Source organism: Nannobrachium achirus (assembly GCF_963921795.1).
Source record: "Nannobrachium achirus genome assembly, chromosome: 24".
Taxonomy (NCBI): domain Eukaryota; kingdom Metazoa; phylum Chordata; class Actinopteri; order Myctophiformes; family Myctophidae; genus Nannobrachium; species Nannobrachium achirus.
Genome location: NC_137831.1, coordinates 5,883,570 through 5,904,169, shown reverse-complemented (window position 1 = coordinate 5,904,169; position 20,600 = coordinate 5,883,570). Strand labels below are relative to the sequence as shown.

Sequence of the window (20,600 nt, the reverse complement as noted above, 5' to 3'; positions counted from 1 at the left end):
GGGCGAGTCAGAGCGCACTGACTCACACCCGACACATAAGGGCGAAAAGCGACCTCGCCCTAATGGGTGCCATGTCTTGGCCATTTGGCCAGTGATGTATATCGGACTGACATTAGGGATCTCCATAAATGGGCATAAAAGGGATTCTGGGGCCATGTACTGTATGGACTTTTACATATATGGAGATCCAGGTGATGGTAGTCAGCCCCACATAGAGATCTCCATATATGGGCATAAAAGAGATTTGGTTCCCCTGACATCACAGTGATGTCAGAGCTGAAGTCAGTGCACGAGAGTCAATCATCAAAAAAGACAAGCGTTACCCATACAGGCACGGACAAGATGTGACGGTTCCGATAGTAAACTGCGACCTACAGTCACAGTAAAGTGCCAGGTTAGGCTCATATGAAAGAACATTAATCCAAATCAGCAGGGATTAAACCCAACAGGTGAGGTTGTTGGTTGAACTCCCAGGAGTGTACAAAGCGAGGTCCATTTGGCTCCAACACTGAGGATGTTGCTCCAGTACGTATATATGGGGAAACACTGCTAGTTGATCATGTACAGTATGTCTGATGTGAGGGCTGAGATGTTGGGGTTTGGTGGCATGGCTGTTCCCACACACCAGCTCTACATGTTCTGTCTCTGACCGCCTCATGAAACTGACTGATCATCCTGCTTTTCAGCTCATTTCTAGACATGGTTCTACGCTGAGCAGTAACTAGGGATGGCAGAAACTGATGAAAATCATTTACCAACTCATCCTTTGACTCACAACACGTTTTTTCTCCTTCTCCCCTTGTCATGTTTTTGTTCCGTTCTTTTATTCATAATTTAAAGCACTTTATAAATGAGTTTAATGAGTTTACGGAATCAGTGCTCACTGTTATCACTGTTGTTGTTGTACAGACTGCATGGTGTAAACAGAGGACACAGGGTTCTTCTGAGGCAGACCATACAAAACATGTCACTAACGACTGGATGCTTAGCCTCAGCTGTGAACCACTCACTGGGGTGCACACGTTACCACCGAGACTGGTGTGTGTGTGTGAGTGTGTGCGCGTGCGTGCGTTCGCATCATGTTCACGACTACGCTCCTCCGACATTATTACGATTGTGCTTGGTTTACCGGCCCCCGCCTTTGCTCTGCACAACGTCTCGCTTTGTGTGTGCGTGCCGCGCCTGTGTGCGTGTGTGGTGTCTGTGTGCGTGTGTGGTGTCTGTGTGCGTGCCGTGCGTGTGTGTTGTTGTCCTTTCATGTGCAGATGGGACCTCCCAGAGGCAGAGGTCTGCCCGTCGGCCGCTGAATGACGCACGCGAGTCGCAGCGCAGCGCGACGCGACGCATCGCGTCCCCCATGCGCTGGCCTCTGCTGTGGGAACAACTCTGCTCCTCTCATGGTGGAAGCCTGACATTTACTGCTCTGCGGGCCGCAACAATGCAGCCACACACACACGCACGCGCGCTACACCCCCACGCTGGCCCGCTAATGCCGGACTAGAAAGGTTTTAATTGAGGATCTAAATAACGTCTAGAGGAGTGTTTTTGACGTACGAAGGACGTCAAGCTCTGAGAGAGGATGTTCCAATGTTCAGAGAAGCGTGATAGTGGAAGATAGCCCAGAAAAGACGCATTGTGATTGGCCAGAGGCACTTTGAGTGACGCTTCAAAAACCCAAACATTATTTACTATTTCGTCCGGGACATAACTCGGACGGCGCCAATGCGAGACACCGCCGAGCGAGCTCAAGCGAGCGAGCCACTGCGTCGAGCGTTGCAAAGTCCGACGGCGCGCCTCCGTCGCGGTTTGGTCAATGACTGTCCTTGTTTTCTCAAAAAAAGTAATGTCGATGTCCATGTTTTCTCAGTCTTGCATTCAGCCAATGAGAACGCTACGATTCACCATTACGCCTCAGAGAATGTTCGCTGGCCTCGTCAGCACAAGATGGCAACGTTTACCATTCACATTCATCACTGTTGTCGGGCAGAAAACTTGTATCTCTCCCCATTTAAACTTTTTATGCGTTCTTTTTTTCTCTCCATAAATTAATACTTCTACTGTGCTCCATGATCGTACAAGAGTGTTGTACAAAAGTCGTCTATTTTGGCTACCTCGTTGCCACAAAACAATATCCATGTCCGTGTTGCACACAACACAACAATGAGGTTCATTCAGGTTGGGAAGCGGTGGAGTGTTCCTTTAAAACACCTCTATCTGTGTGGAGGTCAACCTGGGACACAAACATCCTGCTGTGCGTTTACGTTTGATGAGAGTGTGTGTGTGTGTGTGTGTGTGTGTGTGTGTGTGTGTGTGTGTGTGTGTGTGTGTGTGTGTGTGTGTGTGCGCATGTGCGTCCGTGCGTGCGCGTGTGCGCCAGAGATGGGGACTCGAGTTAAAGACTCGTGACTCGTGGCAATTCGAGTGACGTTTTTGGAGACTCTTCACTCGACTCGGACTCGCCCCTCAAAGACTCCAGACTCGACTCGGACTCGCCCCTCAAAGACTCCAGACTCGACTCGAGTCGAGTCAACTCGAGTGAACAATCTTTATTTTAAGCACTATAATGCATGACAAGCCCGACATATATTGTCCTTTCCTTCTTCTTTCTTTCTCTGGTGCGCGGCTGAGCGCTGCTGTGCCTGCCCTGTGCGTCTGAGCGCTGCACACGGACACAGCGGCGACCGCGTTGTTTTTCCCAACGTACTCCGGTACAATGGTGGGGGCCAGGAGCGCTTTGCTGTGTTCACTTGGACCGTGCAGAGCGGCCCCACCGTTGCGCTCAGGGCCGTTGGGAAAACCGCAGTCTGTCTCGCAAAGCGTGGCAGACACAGCCGTCTGCATGGACCTTTCATCTTAAGATTTAAATATTAAAACGGCGAAATAAAACACACGTTTAGCTCATCATCAGCTATTTTACTTCAGCTAACTTGGCATTTGTTTAATAATTTGATAAAATGATAGGATTATCTGTGAGAACCTGTTTATCTAATGTCGGGTTTCTTCCCGGCGAGCGCATCCTCCTCTCTTAATAATGTTCCAACTTCCACCAGCTGCAGCTATAACAGCTGAGCTCATTAACCCCTCGTAACTTATTGTTTAAAGCATTAACGTGAGGTTACCATGCCCAGTAGCCCTACTGTTACACTGCTAGAGGATTATTCAATTGTTTTTTTATCTGTTGCGCTCGCACGTAGGCCTATAGGCTATAGTGCGTCTTTCCAATCTATATCTAGACGCCGACGCGCCATGACAAGGTGGATTAATAGCTTGCAACTCTGATTTTTTGGGAGCCTTATAGGCTAAACAATATAAGCCATAGTTGATTTTGAGAGATTTATAGGCTGAACAATAAACCTACAGTAGCCTAGGCCTAGGCTGTTAGTTCAGTAGCAGCAGTAGGCAGGACAGCTGCTGCATGCAGCCTTTCAGAATAAGATTTAAATATTAAAACGGCGAAATAAAACACATTATGTTTAGCTCATCATCAGCTATTCTACTTCAGTTAACGTGGCATTTGTTTAATAATTTGATAAGATAATAGGATTTTCCGTGAGACAGTGCTTTTCTAGCGTCGGGTTTTCACTTTTTTCTCCGGTGCATGGGCTCTTCTCTTCATGATGTCTATTCCACCAGCTGCATCTACTAATTAACCCCACGTAATTATTGTTCAAAGCATTAACGTGAAGTTATGCCAAATATGCCCGTAATGTTGTGCTGTCAGGATTCTTCACAGCACTGCAGTAACTTTAAAAAAGAAAAAGAGCTTTTAAAAAAGCAGGAGGGGAGTGGAAATGAAAGGGGAAAAAAAACGTTATGCTAAAGAAGTAAAAGAAAAGCTTTATTTTGGAATAAAGATTATGTTGAACCACGTTCATTTTTTTTTATTTTATATCTTAACTAAAACTGCTATTGAAAATGATGCTGTATCAATGACTAAGTAATGTATCAATCCTGACATACTGTCTGTTTATATTAATACAGTAAAGGAGTGATCATGAATACAATCATGCACTTGCCAGTACAATTTAATTAATATATATATATTAATTAAACAAACGTTTACGACAGTGATGTAAAATGTATTCCCAGGTCCAATCCCCACTGAGAGAGAGTACACGTCGCTATGGTAACCAGTAGCGATACGTTTTACGGCAGTAACTGCAGTAAAGTGTTATGTTGCTTACTGTCCAGCTCCGGCGGCTTCTTCAAATAGAAAAATTGTGATTGCTTCGCAATTCCTATTAAAAACAACATTTGAGTACTTGTCTAGCTCAAGCTGTCTTAGGAAAATGTCAGTACAGATAGCTACAAAGGTCTACAAAAAGGATTTAAGTGTCAAGCAAGCAACTGAAGTGTGGCTGGTTTTGGGATTATTTTATTCATTGGATGATGATCGGACGACCGGGACCCTGCTACTAGTGGACATAACTGCGTTGCTTCCAAGGAACTTTCAACCGAGGATGGAGACTGTAGAGGCAGGAGAGCTACTTCAGAGATGTTTCCTGGGGGAAATGGATCCATTATTATTAATCGGGAACTTTTAACAGCCTCCGTAGCGTGACTGTGAGTACATACATTCATGTGTCTTATTTTAGCCTGCCATGGCTCCTGCTGTATCTGTGTGACAGTGCGAGTAGTTCTACCGGGTGATTCGTGATGCACCTTATAACTGTGTTTGAACCGGAGGCTACATTATAAGAGAAAACATATATATATATATATATATATATATATATATATATATATATATATATATATATCATACTATAAACGAGCAAATGTCCGTCCGTCCGTCCGTCCGTCCGTCCGTACGTCCGTCCCATCCAGTGATGTCATCGATGACGTCATCAGTGATGACGTCACCGATGACGTCATCAGTGATGTCATCAATGATGTCATCAGTGATGTCATATAATATCCAGTGATGTCATCAGTAATGCCATCGTCATATAATAGTTAGAAACCCAGTGATGTCATCAGTGATGTCAACAGTGATGTCATCAGTGATGTCATCAGTGATGTCATATAATAGATGGAAAACCAGTGATGCCATCAGTGATGTCATCGATGACGTCATCAGTGATGACGTCACCGATGACGTCATCAGTGATGTCATCGATGATGTCATCAGTGATGTTATATAATATCCAGTGATGTCATCAGTGATGTCATCAGTAATGCCATCATCATATAATAGTTAGAAACCCAGTGATGTCATCAGTGATGTCAACAGTGATGTCATCAGTGATGTCATCAGTGATGTCATATAATAGATGGAAAACCAGTGATGCCATCAGTGATGTCATCGATGATGTCATATAATGGTTATAAACCCAATGATGTCATCAGTGATGTCATCAATGATGTCATATAATAGTTAGAAACCCAGTGATGTCATCAATGATGTCATATAATAGTTAGAAAACCAGTGATGTCATCAGTGATGTCATCAATGATGTCAATAATGGTTATAACCCAATGATGTCATCAGTGATGTCATCGATGATAGTGATGTCATATAATATCCAGTGATGTCATCAGTGATGTCATATAATAGTTAGAAACCCAGTGATATCTTTAGTGATGTCATACTATAAACGAGGAAGGTAACATGTTATTAGGTCGAATACCCTTTGGATCGACCACCAAACTCTAACCCAAACCCTAATCCTAACCTCAGTAAAACTATGCCTAACTCTAACCCTAACCCTAAACCTGACCTCAGTAACCGTGACGCGGGTGATTATCTAACCTGCCGGCGCTCGCGGGTGTTTATCTAACCTGCCGACGCTGTTCAACCCAACGGGAGTTCGACCTATGGGGCAGTGATGTCATCGATGATGTCATATAATGGTTCCCAATGATGTCATTAGTGATGTCATTAATGATGTCATATAATAGTTGGAAACCCAGTGATGTCATCAGTGATTTCATCAGTAATGTCATATAATAGTTAGAAACCCAGTGATGTCATCAGTGATGTCATATAATAGTTAGAAAACCAGTGATGTCATCAGTGATGTCACTAATGGTTATAACCCAATGATGTCATCAATGATGTCATATAATAGTTAGAAACCCAGTGATGTCATCAGTGATGTCATCAGTAATGTCATCAGTAATGTCATATAATGACAGAAATAGTTTACAGTCAGTGATGTGATCAATGATGTCATCAGTGATGTCATCGATGATAGTGATATCATATAATATATGATGTCACCAATGATGTCATATAATAGTTAGAAACCCAGTGATGTCATTAGTGATGTCATACTATAAACGAGGAAGGTAACATGTCATTAGGTTGAACACCCTTTGGATCAACCACCAAACTAACCCAAACCCTAATCCTAACCTCAGTAAAACTATGCCTAACCCTAAGCCTGACCTCAGTAACCGTGACGCGGGTGATTATCTAACCTGCCGACGCTTGCGGGTGTTTATCTAACCTGCCGACGCTGTTCGACCCAACAGGAGTTCGACCTATGGGGCAGTCCCCACAAGGAAATGTCATCCAGTGATGTCATTGATGATGTCATCAGTGATGTCATCGGTGATGTCATCAGTGATGTCATATAATAGTTAGAAATCCACGGATGTCATCAGTGATGTCATCAGTGATGTCAACAGTGATGTCATATAATAGATGGAAAACCAGTGATACCATCAGTGATGTCATGAATGATGTCATATAATGGTTATAACCCAATGATGTCATCAGTGATGTCATCAATGATGTCATAATAGTTAGAAACCCAGTGATGTCATCAGTGATGTCATCAGTGATGTCATATAATAGTTAGAAAACCAGTGATTTCATCAGTGATGTCATTAGTGATGTCAGAGGAGGGAAAAGAGGAGGGAAGAGAAGAGGAGGAGGAGGAAAGGAAGAAGTAGAGGAGGGGACCCCCAGGACATCCGGTCTGTGGTGGTGTTCAGCATTAGTCCACTGGAGGATATGAATGAAATCACCTCACACATACTGGAGGTTATGCAAACACACATGGCTCTAAGCAAACTATAAAGATGGTGAAAAACTAAAGTCCAGGAGCATCTCCTGCTTCCAAGAAAGGGGAGATGATGATGTATCCGGTGATGGGAAAAATATTAAACTTCAAGAGCATCTCCTCCTCCCAAGAAGGGGCACACCAAGGAAGAGATGGGGAAGAAGACGGAGGTTGAAGAGAAGAAGGGGAAGAGCAGATAATTGATTAACCCTAACCCTTGATTGAACTCTTGATTGGTGAAACAATGCATGACATTTTAGCCTACCTATTTTTTATTTTATTTTTTATATTAACTATTTCAAAGGGTAACGGGTAAGGAGGACGGGTAAGGACCTAGTATATATATATATATATATATATATATATATGTGACTCGTGACTCGACTCGTGGACTCGTGACTCGAAGTTAAAGACTCGACGACCCGAGTCTGTACCCCCCAAACACTCGACTCGAGACTCGACTCGAGATCAAAGACTCCTGACTCGGAATTGACTCGAGATTAAAGACTCTTTTACATCTCTGGTGTGCGCGTGCGTGACCATCCTACCTCTGTGACGTCCATGACCTTGATGGCAGCCAGCTGTCCGGTCTTGACATGCCGCCCCTGTGGACAGAGAGAGAGAGAAATATAGGTGAGCAAACTGCACATTCATTCATTCATTCTGTGTGGAGTTTGCATGTTCTCCCCGTGTCTCCTAGGGTAGATACCCTCACAAAAATATGCAGTAATCCTGGTCTCTATACTGCCTCCCCCTGGCCAGCCGGGGCGCCTGATGGAGGGGAAAGGAACTGGTTGGAATAATGTGTTCCTTCCACGCGCTACTGTACGTCCTACTGGGGATGCTCCCCCCTATCAGGTGATAAGAAGCGGCCTGCTCACTCCTCATGCACGGAAGCATGAGCTCAGTTCGGGGCCCTGCCCAGGTTGGCAGAGGGAGAGCAGAGCCCAGGATTACAGTTTAGGCAATTGGCACTGGTTGAAAAAATGGGTTACAAAATCATGAGATTCGTAAAATTCATTCATTCATTCTTTTCTCATTTCCCCCAGATTCAGCACAAACACAGGGATGAATCGATTCTACTATTATGTCACCAAAATGTAGAATGCCCTACCACCACCAGACATCAAACAGGCTGACAGTGGCTCAGGGGTAGAGTGGAGTTCGATCCCGGGCTCCCCCAGAGTTAGTGTCTAAGTGTCCTTGAGCAAGACTCTGAACCCCTAGTTGCTCCCGGTTGGTGCCTTGCATGGTTTCCTCTGCCATCGGTGTGTGAATGTGTGCGTGAATGGGTGAATGTAATGCACAATCTATGTAAAGCGCCTTGGATAAAGCCGATATATAAATGCACCATTTACCATTTTACTCCCCTACCGTCCTTCGAAAGCTCCATAAAAACACACCTATATGCAATTTGCAACTGGACCTGGACAAGTATTCTAGCTCACCAAAAGAAAGGACCCCACTGTTGTTCTGTGAATATAGTTTTATTGTTACTGCTATTGATGATTTATTATATAGTATCGTATGTCATTATGTCTTTCTTGATGAATTGAATACACAGGACCACAATGGAAACAAGGCTTACCTCTGTACTTTTTGCAAACCGTTAATAAAGTATTCAATCAATGAATTCACTAAAGTCCTACAACTGCCAACTGGGCTATCACCAGTAAGACGCCTAAAGGTGAAAAGCCCTAAAAGGCGAGGTTGCACCATGTCTTGGCCATCGGGCCAAAGGTATTAGGTTCCCCTGGCATCACAGGGATCTCCATATATGGGTATAAAAAGGATTTGATTCCCATGACATCATCAGAGCATGATGTCAGAGCGTGAGAGTCAATCAACACAAAAGACCTAGACTGAACCATGGTGAAAGGAGAGAGAGAGGGATTAAGCATTAAGTAGAGGAAAGAATGGAGGGCAGGCTGAGACAACAGCAGCTAAAAGAACTGTTGGAAAACTACAAAGCAAAGAGGTGTGTGTGTGTGTGTGTGTGTGTGTGTGTGTGTGTGTGTGTGTGTGTGTGTGTGTGCGCTGTTGGAACCTCTGGGCTTTTTAGCACTGTTTGGAGGACAGATTTGCGAAGAGTGACATACATATACTGTACATCGTACAGAGTGACACACAGACAGTGTCCTCACATTTGTAACAATGAAAGTTTTCCAAAGTATTTCATCCCATTTCCAGCTCTGTGGCAATCATACTGTGCACTGCAGTAATGACACTCTTTACACCAGTGTTCTATCAATGCGTCGAGTGAAGGTGACGGAAAAGAACAGATCTACAAGCCAATAACGTATCACGGTGCTACGTGTTGTTAGCTTGCAGATCTATTGCCACGTGGCGTGCTAATGTGTAAACATTAGGCCATAATGTAGGTCAGGGGTCTTCAACAGGGGGTCCGGGACCCTTAGGGGGTCTTCTGAGTAACAGAGTGTCCTCAAAATGTTTGAGTGATAGAAACTTTTTTTTCTCCTTTTTCATATCAACCACTTGAACCCTAGCGTCCATATTCTGAGAACATTAGCCAAAAATAGCAGATCTACAAGCAAGGCGTTGTGAGCTTGTAGATCGGCTATTTTTGGCAAAGAGGTTTGATGTAGAGGGGAAAAAGAGCAGACTAAGTACAGAGTGAAAGGTCAAGTTTATTAAGTATTGACGGTTCAAGTGGTTAGATATCTGAAAACACAAGTTGACATGAAACCAAAATACACTGATGATTGTGCTGTCAAACAATGAAACTATATGGAATCTATGGTTGTGGGGGGTCCCTGCTTCATGTCTCTCTCAACTAGGGGTCCTTGGCCTGTTGAAAACCCCTGATATAGAACATAATGTTAGACACATATTGGGGTCATGTTATGCATCATAGAACGTCACACGTTCCCAAGCTCTGCACTCTTCCACAACATTCCCAGAATGCAGTGCAGCCCCCAGCAGCACCTTCCTTCCTTCTATAAACACAAGGACAGAAATAGAGTCGTCCCCCCCCCCCCCCCCTGCTCCCCCTCCCCCGTTGGAGGAGCGGGTCCAAGCTAGCAGCCAGGGGGATTCCCCTCACTCACACACACACACACACACACACACACACACACACACACACACACACACACACACACACACACACACACACACACACACACACACACACACACACACACACACACACACACACACACACACACACACACACACACACACTTGACACAGCAACGGTAGAGTGGATGACTCTCTCTCTCTCTCTCTACACAGCAGCAGTAGAGCGGTGACTCTCAGAGTTACAGAGGACACACAGCGACTGCGGACAGCGCGCGACAAAACCGCCGCTCCCATTATTTTCACTCAAGATACCCCACACCGGCGGCATCCTGCGGGCACAGGCGCGCGTTCCAAGCCTCACCCACCGCTCCGATGCACCACTGTTCTATTTTCCAGGTGTTGCCACACAGTGAAACATTTCCACGCGCCATCCTCACTGCTCAGCTGGTGTGTGTTCCCCTCCACAGACCTGTAAGCAGGGGTTGATTTGACACCAACGGTTGCCCAACTGCCCGTGGCAGGTAAATAAACCGGTCGGGCAAGTGGAGTTTGCTTTCAGGTTGCCCCTATGGGCAAGGTCTTTCCACTTAGTTTCCAGTGCCTCCGAGACCTTAGGCCTGATTTACACTGCCACCCAAATCCAGCCTGAATCAGATCTGTGCCACATCAAAAGTGGAATCCGATTTGTTTAAATTAGTCTAAATGCAGACAGGTCACATGCAGGTCACATGAAATCTGATTTGTAGAAACCACATCCAAATTTTCAAATCTGATTTCTAAAGATGTGTCTCAGTCTGAACGTAGAAACCTGATCTAACGAGCCAAGTCACATCAAACTGTCCAAAATCTCACTTGCAGCGCGACCCGAGATCCACTGATGTCATTACAGAGCACGAGAATTGCACAAGAGTGCAAGGGTGTAATGAAAATAAAACAGTTCTTCATACATTTTACACTACAGAATAAATGGCGAGCAGCATTCAGTGGACAGACAGAGAAATTCAACACCTTCTAGCACTTTGGGCGGATGCCTCAGTACATGAGAATTGTACAGGAACAATTAAGGCAATATATGAAGACATATCTCACAGCATGGCAGGAAATGGGTTCACAAGGTTCTAAGGAAAATGTTAAATGTAAAAACACATAAAGAGAGAAAAGACATGGCGCATACTGTAGGTTGTTACCACGGTAACCAAAAGGTAACATGTCAACGCAGGGCACTTTTGATTGAAGTTGTTAAAATCAGTCTGAACACACAGATCAGATCTGTCACCAGCCTTAGTGACCCTGCCTAGACCCCACTTTTTGATTGATTGAATACTTTATTAGTCAGAAATGTAAACAACACGAGGTATAGCCAGACATTAAAGCCAGAACCACAACCACCGGTGCCGTGCACCTCCAAAATGATTCCCCAAGATTAGATTAAAATGGGTTTAAATTGGTGTTATCATTTTGTTTCTCTTGGTATAATAATCGTCTAGTATGTCCATCTTTTATTCTAACTTGTAGCGCAACTAGCAAGAACAAACGAATTATTTCACATTGTGTTTTTTCTAAACCGGAGCACATAGCTAGTTTTAGAATGAATCCTTTGAAGTGCTGGTGATGTCAGGTTATGCTATACATAACGTCACCAAAACTCTGTAACCAAAGAGGGCTTTAAAGAAAAGACGTGGACTTTATGTTCATTAAAGCCGTTTATATCTGTGGAAGGAGGGAGGAAGGAAGGAAACCCTGGCCTGGATCTGTGGAGGAGGAGACACCAGATCAATCATCCGGGTCTTGAACTGATAAACAGTGACTCCTGGACCCAGACACACACAGCCAGTCCTGCATACTGTATGGTCTGTCTGCTGGAAACCTCGTATCTCCAAGTTTCATATGTGTAAGTTATTTTGCAAAGTAAAGCCCTGCTTCATCATACAAGACCATCGCACAAAAGTGGTGAAAACAGCAGATCTACAAGCACACAACGCCTCGCATCGCGAGGCTCTGTGTGCTTGTAGATCGGCTGTTTTCACTAGTTTAAATCACTTTAAAAATGATAAATACAAAACAAACGGTTTTGGACATACAAGGTTTCCACCTGACAACGACGATATGGTCTGTCTGGTGGAAAGTTGGAAACCTCCTATGTCCAAATCCGTTACTTTTCACAATTCAAATTATAAAAAGAGTAAAAGCAGCAGATCTACAAGCTCCGCGACCCCTTTTTGAGCTTGTAGATCTGCTACTTTTGATGCTTTTGGTGTGACGCTGTAGAATGTTCATGTAGGGTGTTGATTTACGAAGAAAAGAAGACACAAAAAGTTAGAATTTGGAGTTAAGAGGTTTACGCCAGACAGCAACCATATACTGATCCCTACACACACGCTCCCATGAGGTGCACACATGTACGCACACGCACGCACGCACGCACGCACACACGCACACACACACACACACACACACCTCCCCCCAGCCAGACAGAGCAGGACATTCCACAGTGGATTGAAAGGGTATGGATGATGATGATGACAAGGCTTTAGGGCTCTTCTGCATCAAGGCTGGTGAGAGCAGGGACACGTTGTAACTCCCTACACGCTGTAACGCTTTAGATTTAGAACAAACGTGGGAAACTTCTCATTCTACTGCTCTGCCACCACAATGTGTAATGCCATGACACCATTCATTAAAGCAGGGCTAGGCAACTTTGATGATGGAGAGGGACACTATATTTCTACACTCAGATCAGAGGACCACATTGAATATGCTATGTGCAGGCCACATAAAGTGAAGGTGGGGGCCGCATGTGTCCCCCGGGCCACCAGTTTCCCATGGATGCATTAAAAGACGTGTAACACTGGTTTCTTTAAAAACTGTCAGGAAATCAGGAAATCTCTTTTGTCCACCTAATGTACAAATCAACAAGCTTGTAGATCAGCTATTTTCGGAGCACAAAACCCACACAGCCAAGCATGAAATGACTGGGGACATTGACTGTAGAACTGGTTATCGTCCCATCCCTACTCTGGTGTCCCAGGTGTAGTACCAGCTACTGATCCCCAGTGAAGACATCAGATAACCGTGAGGGGCAGAAAGAAGCCTCCATGCAGTGCCAGTGATTATGTCCATTTATTTTAATTGGCGATGAAACAGGTTTTATTGGGAGGAATTAAACTGCTTCCACATCTGTTCATTACGTCCCATAAATCTATAAAGTAGGCTGTTGTTGTTGTGAAGGGGGCTGGCTGGTAATCAACCATGAGACAATACAATACATTACTACTCCTGAAGAGAATACCTGAAACCACCTAAAAAATACCACTGAAAAACTACCCAAAACAACCTACAAACTACCACTGAGAATGAAACACCGCTAAGAATGAAACAAACCACAGTGATTTGAATGTCTGAGATAAAAGTTTGAATTCTGAACTTATTTTAATAAATACATTTATATTTTGACCAACCAGTATGGTAGAGCATGTTAATTAAGCATTATTACATGAGAGGGTGTGCGTTATCGTGATTATAGGGGGACTGACTTACTTTTGGTGATTTTTTTTTTTACATTTGCCAAAAAGACTCCTTTGCTCCTTCTTTGCTCCTTTGGTTTCAAACCCTCAAATACTTGTTTATGCCTTTACACAATAAAAAATTGTTCCATTTGTACGTTCTCCAGAGTTAAATTAACGCTGACAGTTTTGTTGGGTGAATCAAGCCAGTGTTTTTCCCTCTATTTTAACCAATATGTAAACCAGAATATGTTCACACACACACACACACACACACACACACACACACACACACACACACACACACACACACACACACACACACACACACACACACACACACACACACACACACACACACACACACACACACACACACACACACACACACACACACACACACACACACACACACACCTCCCGCTACGCAGTCCAAAAGTCACTCAGTATCCCCTTCACTCTGTTGTTTCCAGCTATGGGAATGTTTACGCAAAAAAAGCAAAGCCATAAAAAAGAATAAGTAAAAAAAAAAAAAACACACACATTCTGTTTAAGACTGGATTTTCACACAATGATGTATCCCTCAGCAGTGAATTGCACACACATCTGCAATTCACCATCTAGAAACTAGACATTCAAAAAGGACCAGATTTATGACAAAAACATGCAGGTATAAATACATAAAACAAGAAGGTTAGGTTACTAGTCATTATCATTATTACATTATTATGCCTATTAGTCGACTAAGAATGGATGTATGAGGACAGGCCTACAGTACAGTAGTTTACAGTAGGTTGCCAAAGCCAGAGTGAAATGCAAGATGACGTATACTGCTTCAAAAGGTCACTGGTCTGCGTGTGTGCGTGCGTGCGTGTGTGTGTGTGTGTGTGTGTGTGTGTGTGTGTGTGTGTGTGTGTGTGTGCGTGCATGTGCGTGCGTCTGCATAACGCCTAGAGGGTGGATGTTCAGAGGTGACGGTGCTGCTGCTGCTGCTGACAGATAGTGGGAGGAGGTTGGATGGGGTCCAAGACACCATCTCTACTAACCCAATCCTAGCACAGGAGAACACTAGAGAAGTGACTGCACACAGCTGAGACTGAATGTAAAAAATATGTAAAATCGTTGCGATCTTTTGTCCGCGATGGACATCGGAAGACGTCTCGCGGCTCGCCCCTTGACCCACCGCTGACCCACCAGTTGCACGAGATGATGATGCGACACGTTGCAAGCTCATAGACGTGGTATTTTCTGTACAGGACACCATCATGCAGGGGGCCGTACCTATGTTCCCCACTTAACACCTAAACCAAAGGGCCAGTTCACCTCTGGGACAACCAGATCTTATTGTATTGTTGTTTGGGACACGATCAACACAATCCTGAGATATTTTTTGTGTTCAATCTCTGTTTTGAGATATTTTAGTATTTCAGCATGAATGATGATGCATTTTGCATCACATGATGCAGAATGATGACTCATATGATGCAAAAGGCATCATCATTCATGCTGAAATACTAGAATATCTCAAAACACAAATTGAACACAAAAGATAATGTCCCAAAACAACAATAAAATAAGATCTGGTTGTCCCAGAGGTGAACTGGCCATTTAACCCTAACCTCAGTAAAACTAACGCTGGTGAAATGCTAACCTGCCGACGCTGGTGAATGCTAACCTGCAGACGCTGGTGAATGCTAACCTGCCGACGCTGGTGAATGCTAACCTGCAGACGCTGGTGAATGCTAACCTGCAGACGCTGGTGAATGCTAACCTGCCGACGCTGGTGAATGCTAACCTGCAGACGCTGGTGAATGCTAACCTGCCGACGCTGGTGAATGCTAACCTGCAGACGCTGGTGAATGCTAACCTGCCAACGCTGGTGAATTTTAAGCTGTGGGGAACATAGAACCTGGGGAACATATGGAGGACCCCTCCCTCAAGCAATACGTCCAAGTAGAAATCACAAATCAGGCGCTATACGTTAACACTGGTGTCTCTATTCCTGGCTGGCGCGTCATAACAGGCCAACAGTTGGTGAACATATGGGAAACATTCTGCGGAAATATCCCATCTACAAGGTGACGACGTGTCGCAACGCAGCTCCTTGTGAGCTTGTAGAGTAGACCCTGATGTCCCAATTCAGAGCATGTTCTGTAGTAACCGTTGAACATCAGCGCAAACAGGCATACACTCTGCAAAAATAGCCAATTATGGGTATTATTTGCGACAGACATTTGCTATAGAGGGGGGGAAAATAAGGTGGCCAAGCATACAGGCCTGAGGGACCCCGCTCAGTGTACTATATGCGTGCATCTATTCTGCATCTAGCATGAGGTGAGACCCAAATTCAGAGTGAACATTTTTAACTCAAATCTTTGCTTCTGGGGGGTCCCTGGACCAAAATATTTTGAGATGGGGGTCCGTGGCCAAATACATATCATTTTGGGGGTCCTTGACATGACAAAGTAAGACAGTGAGAACCGCTGACATCCACAACTTTCCAACATCCCATCATGCATTGTGCAGAAGGTGTGCAGCAGCTTCCGGCATAGCAGCCGAGTGTGATCTACAAGCTCACAACGTTTGCATCTGCGACGCAAAGTGAGCTTGTATGTCTGCTGTTCTCCGGATTCTACAAAATGTCTTCTAAATCCTAAGTGTTTTCTGAAAAACCTATGTTGCTAAACTTGCTATATCAGCGGTTCTCAGACTTTGTCATGTGAAGGACCCCCAAAATGATATGTATTTGGCCACGGACCCCCATCTCAAATTATTTTTGTGTTCCAGGGACCCCCAGAAGCAAAGATTTGAGTTAAACATGTTCACTGTGATTTGGGTCTAGCCTTAAGCTAGATGCAGAACAGATACACAGACTATGTAGGCTTTAAGTCAGTAGTTCAGAGATCTCTCTCCAATAGGAAACAGATGAACAGAGTGCAACCAATCAGTGAGCAGCAGGCCTGCACACATGACCTCTCTATCACCACACACACACACACACACACACACACACACACACACACACACACACACACACACACACACACACACACACACACACACACACACACACACACACACACACACACACACACACACACACACACACACACACACACACACACACAGCTGCATACCAGCACACTGACCCACTTCCCACACACACACACACACACACACACACACTCATACTGTAGCCTGCTAATGCACCAAGCCATCATCTGCAGCAGCACTGAATGGAGAGCTGACTGCTGAGAGAGAGAGGGAGAGAGAGAGAGAGAGAGAGAGAGAGAGAGAGAGAGAGAGAGGAGAGAGATGAGAGAGAGAGAGAGAGAGAGAGAGAGAGAGAGAGAGATGGGGGGAGAGGGAAAGAGAGAGAAAGAAAGAGAGAGAGAGAGAGAGAGAGAGAGAGAGAGGGAGAGAGAGATGGGGGGGATGAGGGAAAGAGAGAGAGAAAGAAAGAGTGGGAGAGAGGGAGAGTGTCAGAGAGGAGAGAGAGGGAGAGAATGTGAGGAGTGGATGAACACAGCTGCTGTTGGTTCATTCCAGAATCATAAAAACACATTGGCAGAGAGAGAGGAGAGGAGAGAGGAGAGAGAGAGAGAGATGAGAGAGAGAGAGAGAGAGAGAGAGGAGAGAGAGAGAGAGAGGAGAGAGACATACTGTACTTCCCACAGATCATAACCACACAAGGAGAGTTAGAAAACATGACCAATGATAAAAAAAACTCCCCATACCTGCTGGGTGAAGTATGACAATGTGAGCAAACACAGCAGCAAGATGTGTGAGCTGCTGTGATAGGAGAAGGATATCAAATGGACCACAACCACCTTAACTCATACAGTGCCGCCGGCCACAAGGGGCGCTAGAGTGCCAGAAATTTCTCTATAGACCTTCGCTCTAGCTTCCGTCGACACTGTCCAAGTGCCTTGGGATTTCACTCCAGCCAATGCTATGGGTGACGAGAGGAGGAATCTAGCTGACACGTAGCCAAAAATGCTAACCCATTTAGAAGCCCGATCTAAAGCTATTTCAGTCGCAAAAAACTTTCTCTTTGGGTCTGGTAACACAATCCGGAGAAAATCTTGTCTAAAGATGTGATTTATTATTGGAGTGGGCGGCGCAAAGCGGCCGTTAGCGCGACTACTCGGCCATACCGTGTATGGCCGAGTGTTGGCCTGGACCATGGATGGACGTTTAGACCGGGGCTTCGTTGAGGCCTCCGATTAAATAATTCATTTTATTAAATATCCCGAACTAGTTCGGGATAGGCACCATGGAATACGTCGCGCCGCCGACAGTATATATTGAGGTTTTTTTGGGGGGCTCTAAACTTTATTTTAAACCATTTTCAATGGAATAAATCGTCGGACCATCTAGCGCCTCTCGTTGGCTAGCGTTTGACGAGCAAGGACCACCCACGTTGCTCCAAGCAGCTCGGGGTAAGTAAAATAGCAAATAAAATATTGGATTGGATTGAAATAAAGCCGAACTTGTTCGGGATAGGCACTTATAGGGTTAAAGACCACCGATCATGGTGTACACCAGGGGTCTTCAACGTTTTCAGGCCGGGGACCCCCAAACTGATGGGGAGATGGAGCAGGGACCCCCTACCACCTCGTAGGGTGGGGGGGTCGGGGCTGCGACATATTTTTTATTTTAAACATGTACAAGTTACAGCGAGCAGGGTGGGCCGTACCACTACCATTTCTAAACATACTACGTATTAACTGAGAACCAATGTCAATAACATACACAATCTGTCAATTGCATAGTATAATCATGTATTCAAGCTATTCAAAATGGATAGAATCATGATTTATTTTTTAACATAAATGTGGGGAAAAAAAAGAAAAAAAAAAACATTTTTTTTAAGCAATAATTTCGCGGACCCCCTGCAGTACCTCCGCGGACCCCCTAGGGGTCGCGGACCCCCTGTTGAAGACCCCTGGTGTACACATCCTTGCAGTATTCTGTCTGCATCCAGTAATCTCACTACATGAAAACTGTTCCACCCCTTTCAATTGTATATTGTATTTTGATTGTATTATATTGATTCATTGTATTGTACTATGTGCACTTCTGCTTCGGCAATATAAACGTATGTTTTCTCATGCCAATAAAGCCCTTTGAATTGAATCGAATCGAATCGAATTGACTGAGGGCTCTGGTGGAGCAGTGGAGCAGCGGTGAAGTCCCTGCCCACCACCACCACAGAGTCCTGGGGTTTGAATCCACAGTGGTGCATCCGGCTTTGCCGGGCGTCTGTACGGACACAACTGGCCAGCGTTGGGGAGAGGGAAGCTGGGCGGGGAGTGTTGTCCGGGAGGAGTAGGACGAAGGCTCTACATCCTCCCTGTATCAAAAGTATCAAGGTTAGCAGATCTACAGTACAAGCCAACTTAGCTTGTAGATCTGCTGCTTTTGCTGTCAGAGGGTCGGAACTCTCAGAAGAAAAGTTTGGTTTCGGAGAGACTATTATGGACAGGCTGTTAAAAAGAAAGACTACACGTCCTGTAAATATAACTATAAAGCTGGTACAGTTATGCTGTTATCACTCAGAGTAACATGAAACAAGCAGAGGGAAAAGGAGGGAGGATTTTTTCCACAAAGGAGTGAAAGCCGTGTTTAGCATTTATATTTTATAGAGCAGTGAGTTGAGTTGTTGGAACACTGGCTTCTTCCAATGCATCTTTAATGCAGGCTTTCTGTGGTCCACAGCAACCAGAGACACTTTCACCTGCTCTTCCACCACAGTCAGTACAAGTGAATTACCAAGCCGCTAATAGCGCTGTGCTTTTTCTCTTTACTTCACACAAGTGTGGATTTGGTCCAAATACATTAGGATTTTGTTCACGTTGATTTGTTGATATAGAAACCTGGGCATTAACGAAAAAGTCGGCAAGTCGTCTTCATTACACAAGTCGACTCACACCAGAGAAAGTCGAAAGTCGAAGTTGAAAAAAACAACAACATAACTAGAAGAGAAAATTTCTAAGAAATTTTAAGTGTGCCTGCAGCTCGCTAAGTCTGTGCAACCTTGTGTAGCGGTTGGTGTTAGCATTAGCGTTATTTCATTTGACGCAACCCGCGTGTCTGTATGACAAACGGTTCACGAGATCAAGGGTCACTTCCTGTTTGGTGAGGGGCACTTCCTGTTTGGCGAAATAGGCCCCAATTAAGGTCATGGACGATTAATGAATTAAAGCTGCAAGCAGCGATGACCGGGCCCTCGCAGCTCTACCCACGTCACAAGGCCAGCAGCCAATCAGAAACCAAACAGGAAGTCAGCCATTTCGACTAATTAGTGGCGTTTTGGAGCATTTTTGGCCGTTATGATGGGTCGCACTTTAACGACAGTTTTTTGAGAAAAAATTGTTTTGTGAGAAAAAAAAAATTTGAGAAAAAAAATTTGAGAAAAAAACTTTTTTGAGAAAAAGAAATTTTGAAAAAAAAAATGTGAGAAAAAAAAATTTTGAGAAAAAAAAATGTGAGAAAAAAAAAATTTGAGAAAAAAAAATTGAGAAAAAAAATTTGAGAAAAAAAAAATTGAGAAAAAAAATTTTGAGAAAAAAAAATGTGAGGAAAAAATTTTTTTGAGAAAAAAAATTTTTGAGAAAAAAAAAATTTGGAGAAAAAAAAATTTGAGAAAAAAAATTTTTGAGAAAAAAAAATTTGAGAAAAAAAATTTTGAGAAAAAAAAAATTTGAGCAAAAAAAAATTGGAGAAAAAAAAAATGAGAAAAAAAAAAATTTGAGAAAAAAAAATTGAGAAAAAAAGAAAAGGTATGACACCAGCCGCGAGTCTGTACGACAAACGGTTCATGAGTTATAGAGGCACTTCCTGTTTGGTGAAGGGCACTTCCTGTTAAAGAGGGGGCGGGGCTTAATCAATTACAGCTTATCCCTATTGGTCGGAAAAAGACCAAAGTTGTGTGAGCATTTTACATTTTAAATGACGTTGCTAGGCAAAAGTATGGCAGAGTTATGTGGCGCCAAAGTTTCTGGGAAAAAAAAAATTTGAGAAAAAAAAATTTGAGAAAAAA

At 44.0% G+C, this 20,600-nt stretch overlaps 1 protein-coding gene across 3 annotated transcripts in view; it reads right to left on the bottom strand.

Annotated features, from left to right (window-relative positions):
* LOC308280447 (mitogen-activated protein kinase kinase kinase kinase 4-like) overlaps positions 1–20,600 on the bottom strand; it is a 119,704-nt gene that overhangs the window by 79,735 nt on the left and 19,369 nt on the right. For all 3 annotated transcript variants that reach the window (XM_080720721.1, XM_080720719.1, XM_080720720.1), the window contains exon 3: positions 7,559–7,615. In XM_080720721.1, the coding sequence (XP_080576847.1) occupies positions 7,559–7,615 (57 nt within the window). The remainder of the gene's footprint in view (positions 1–7,558; positions 7,616–20,600) is intronic.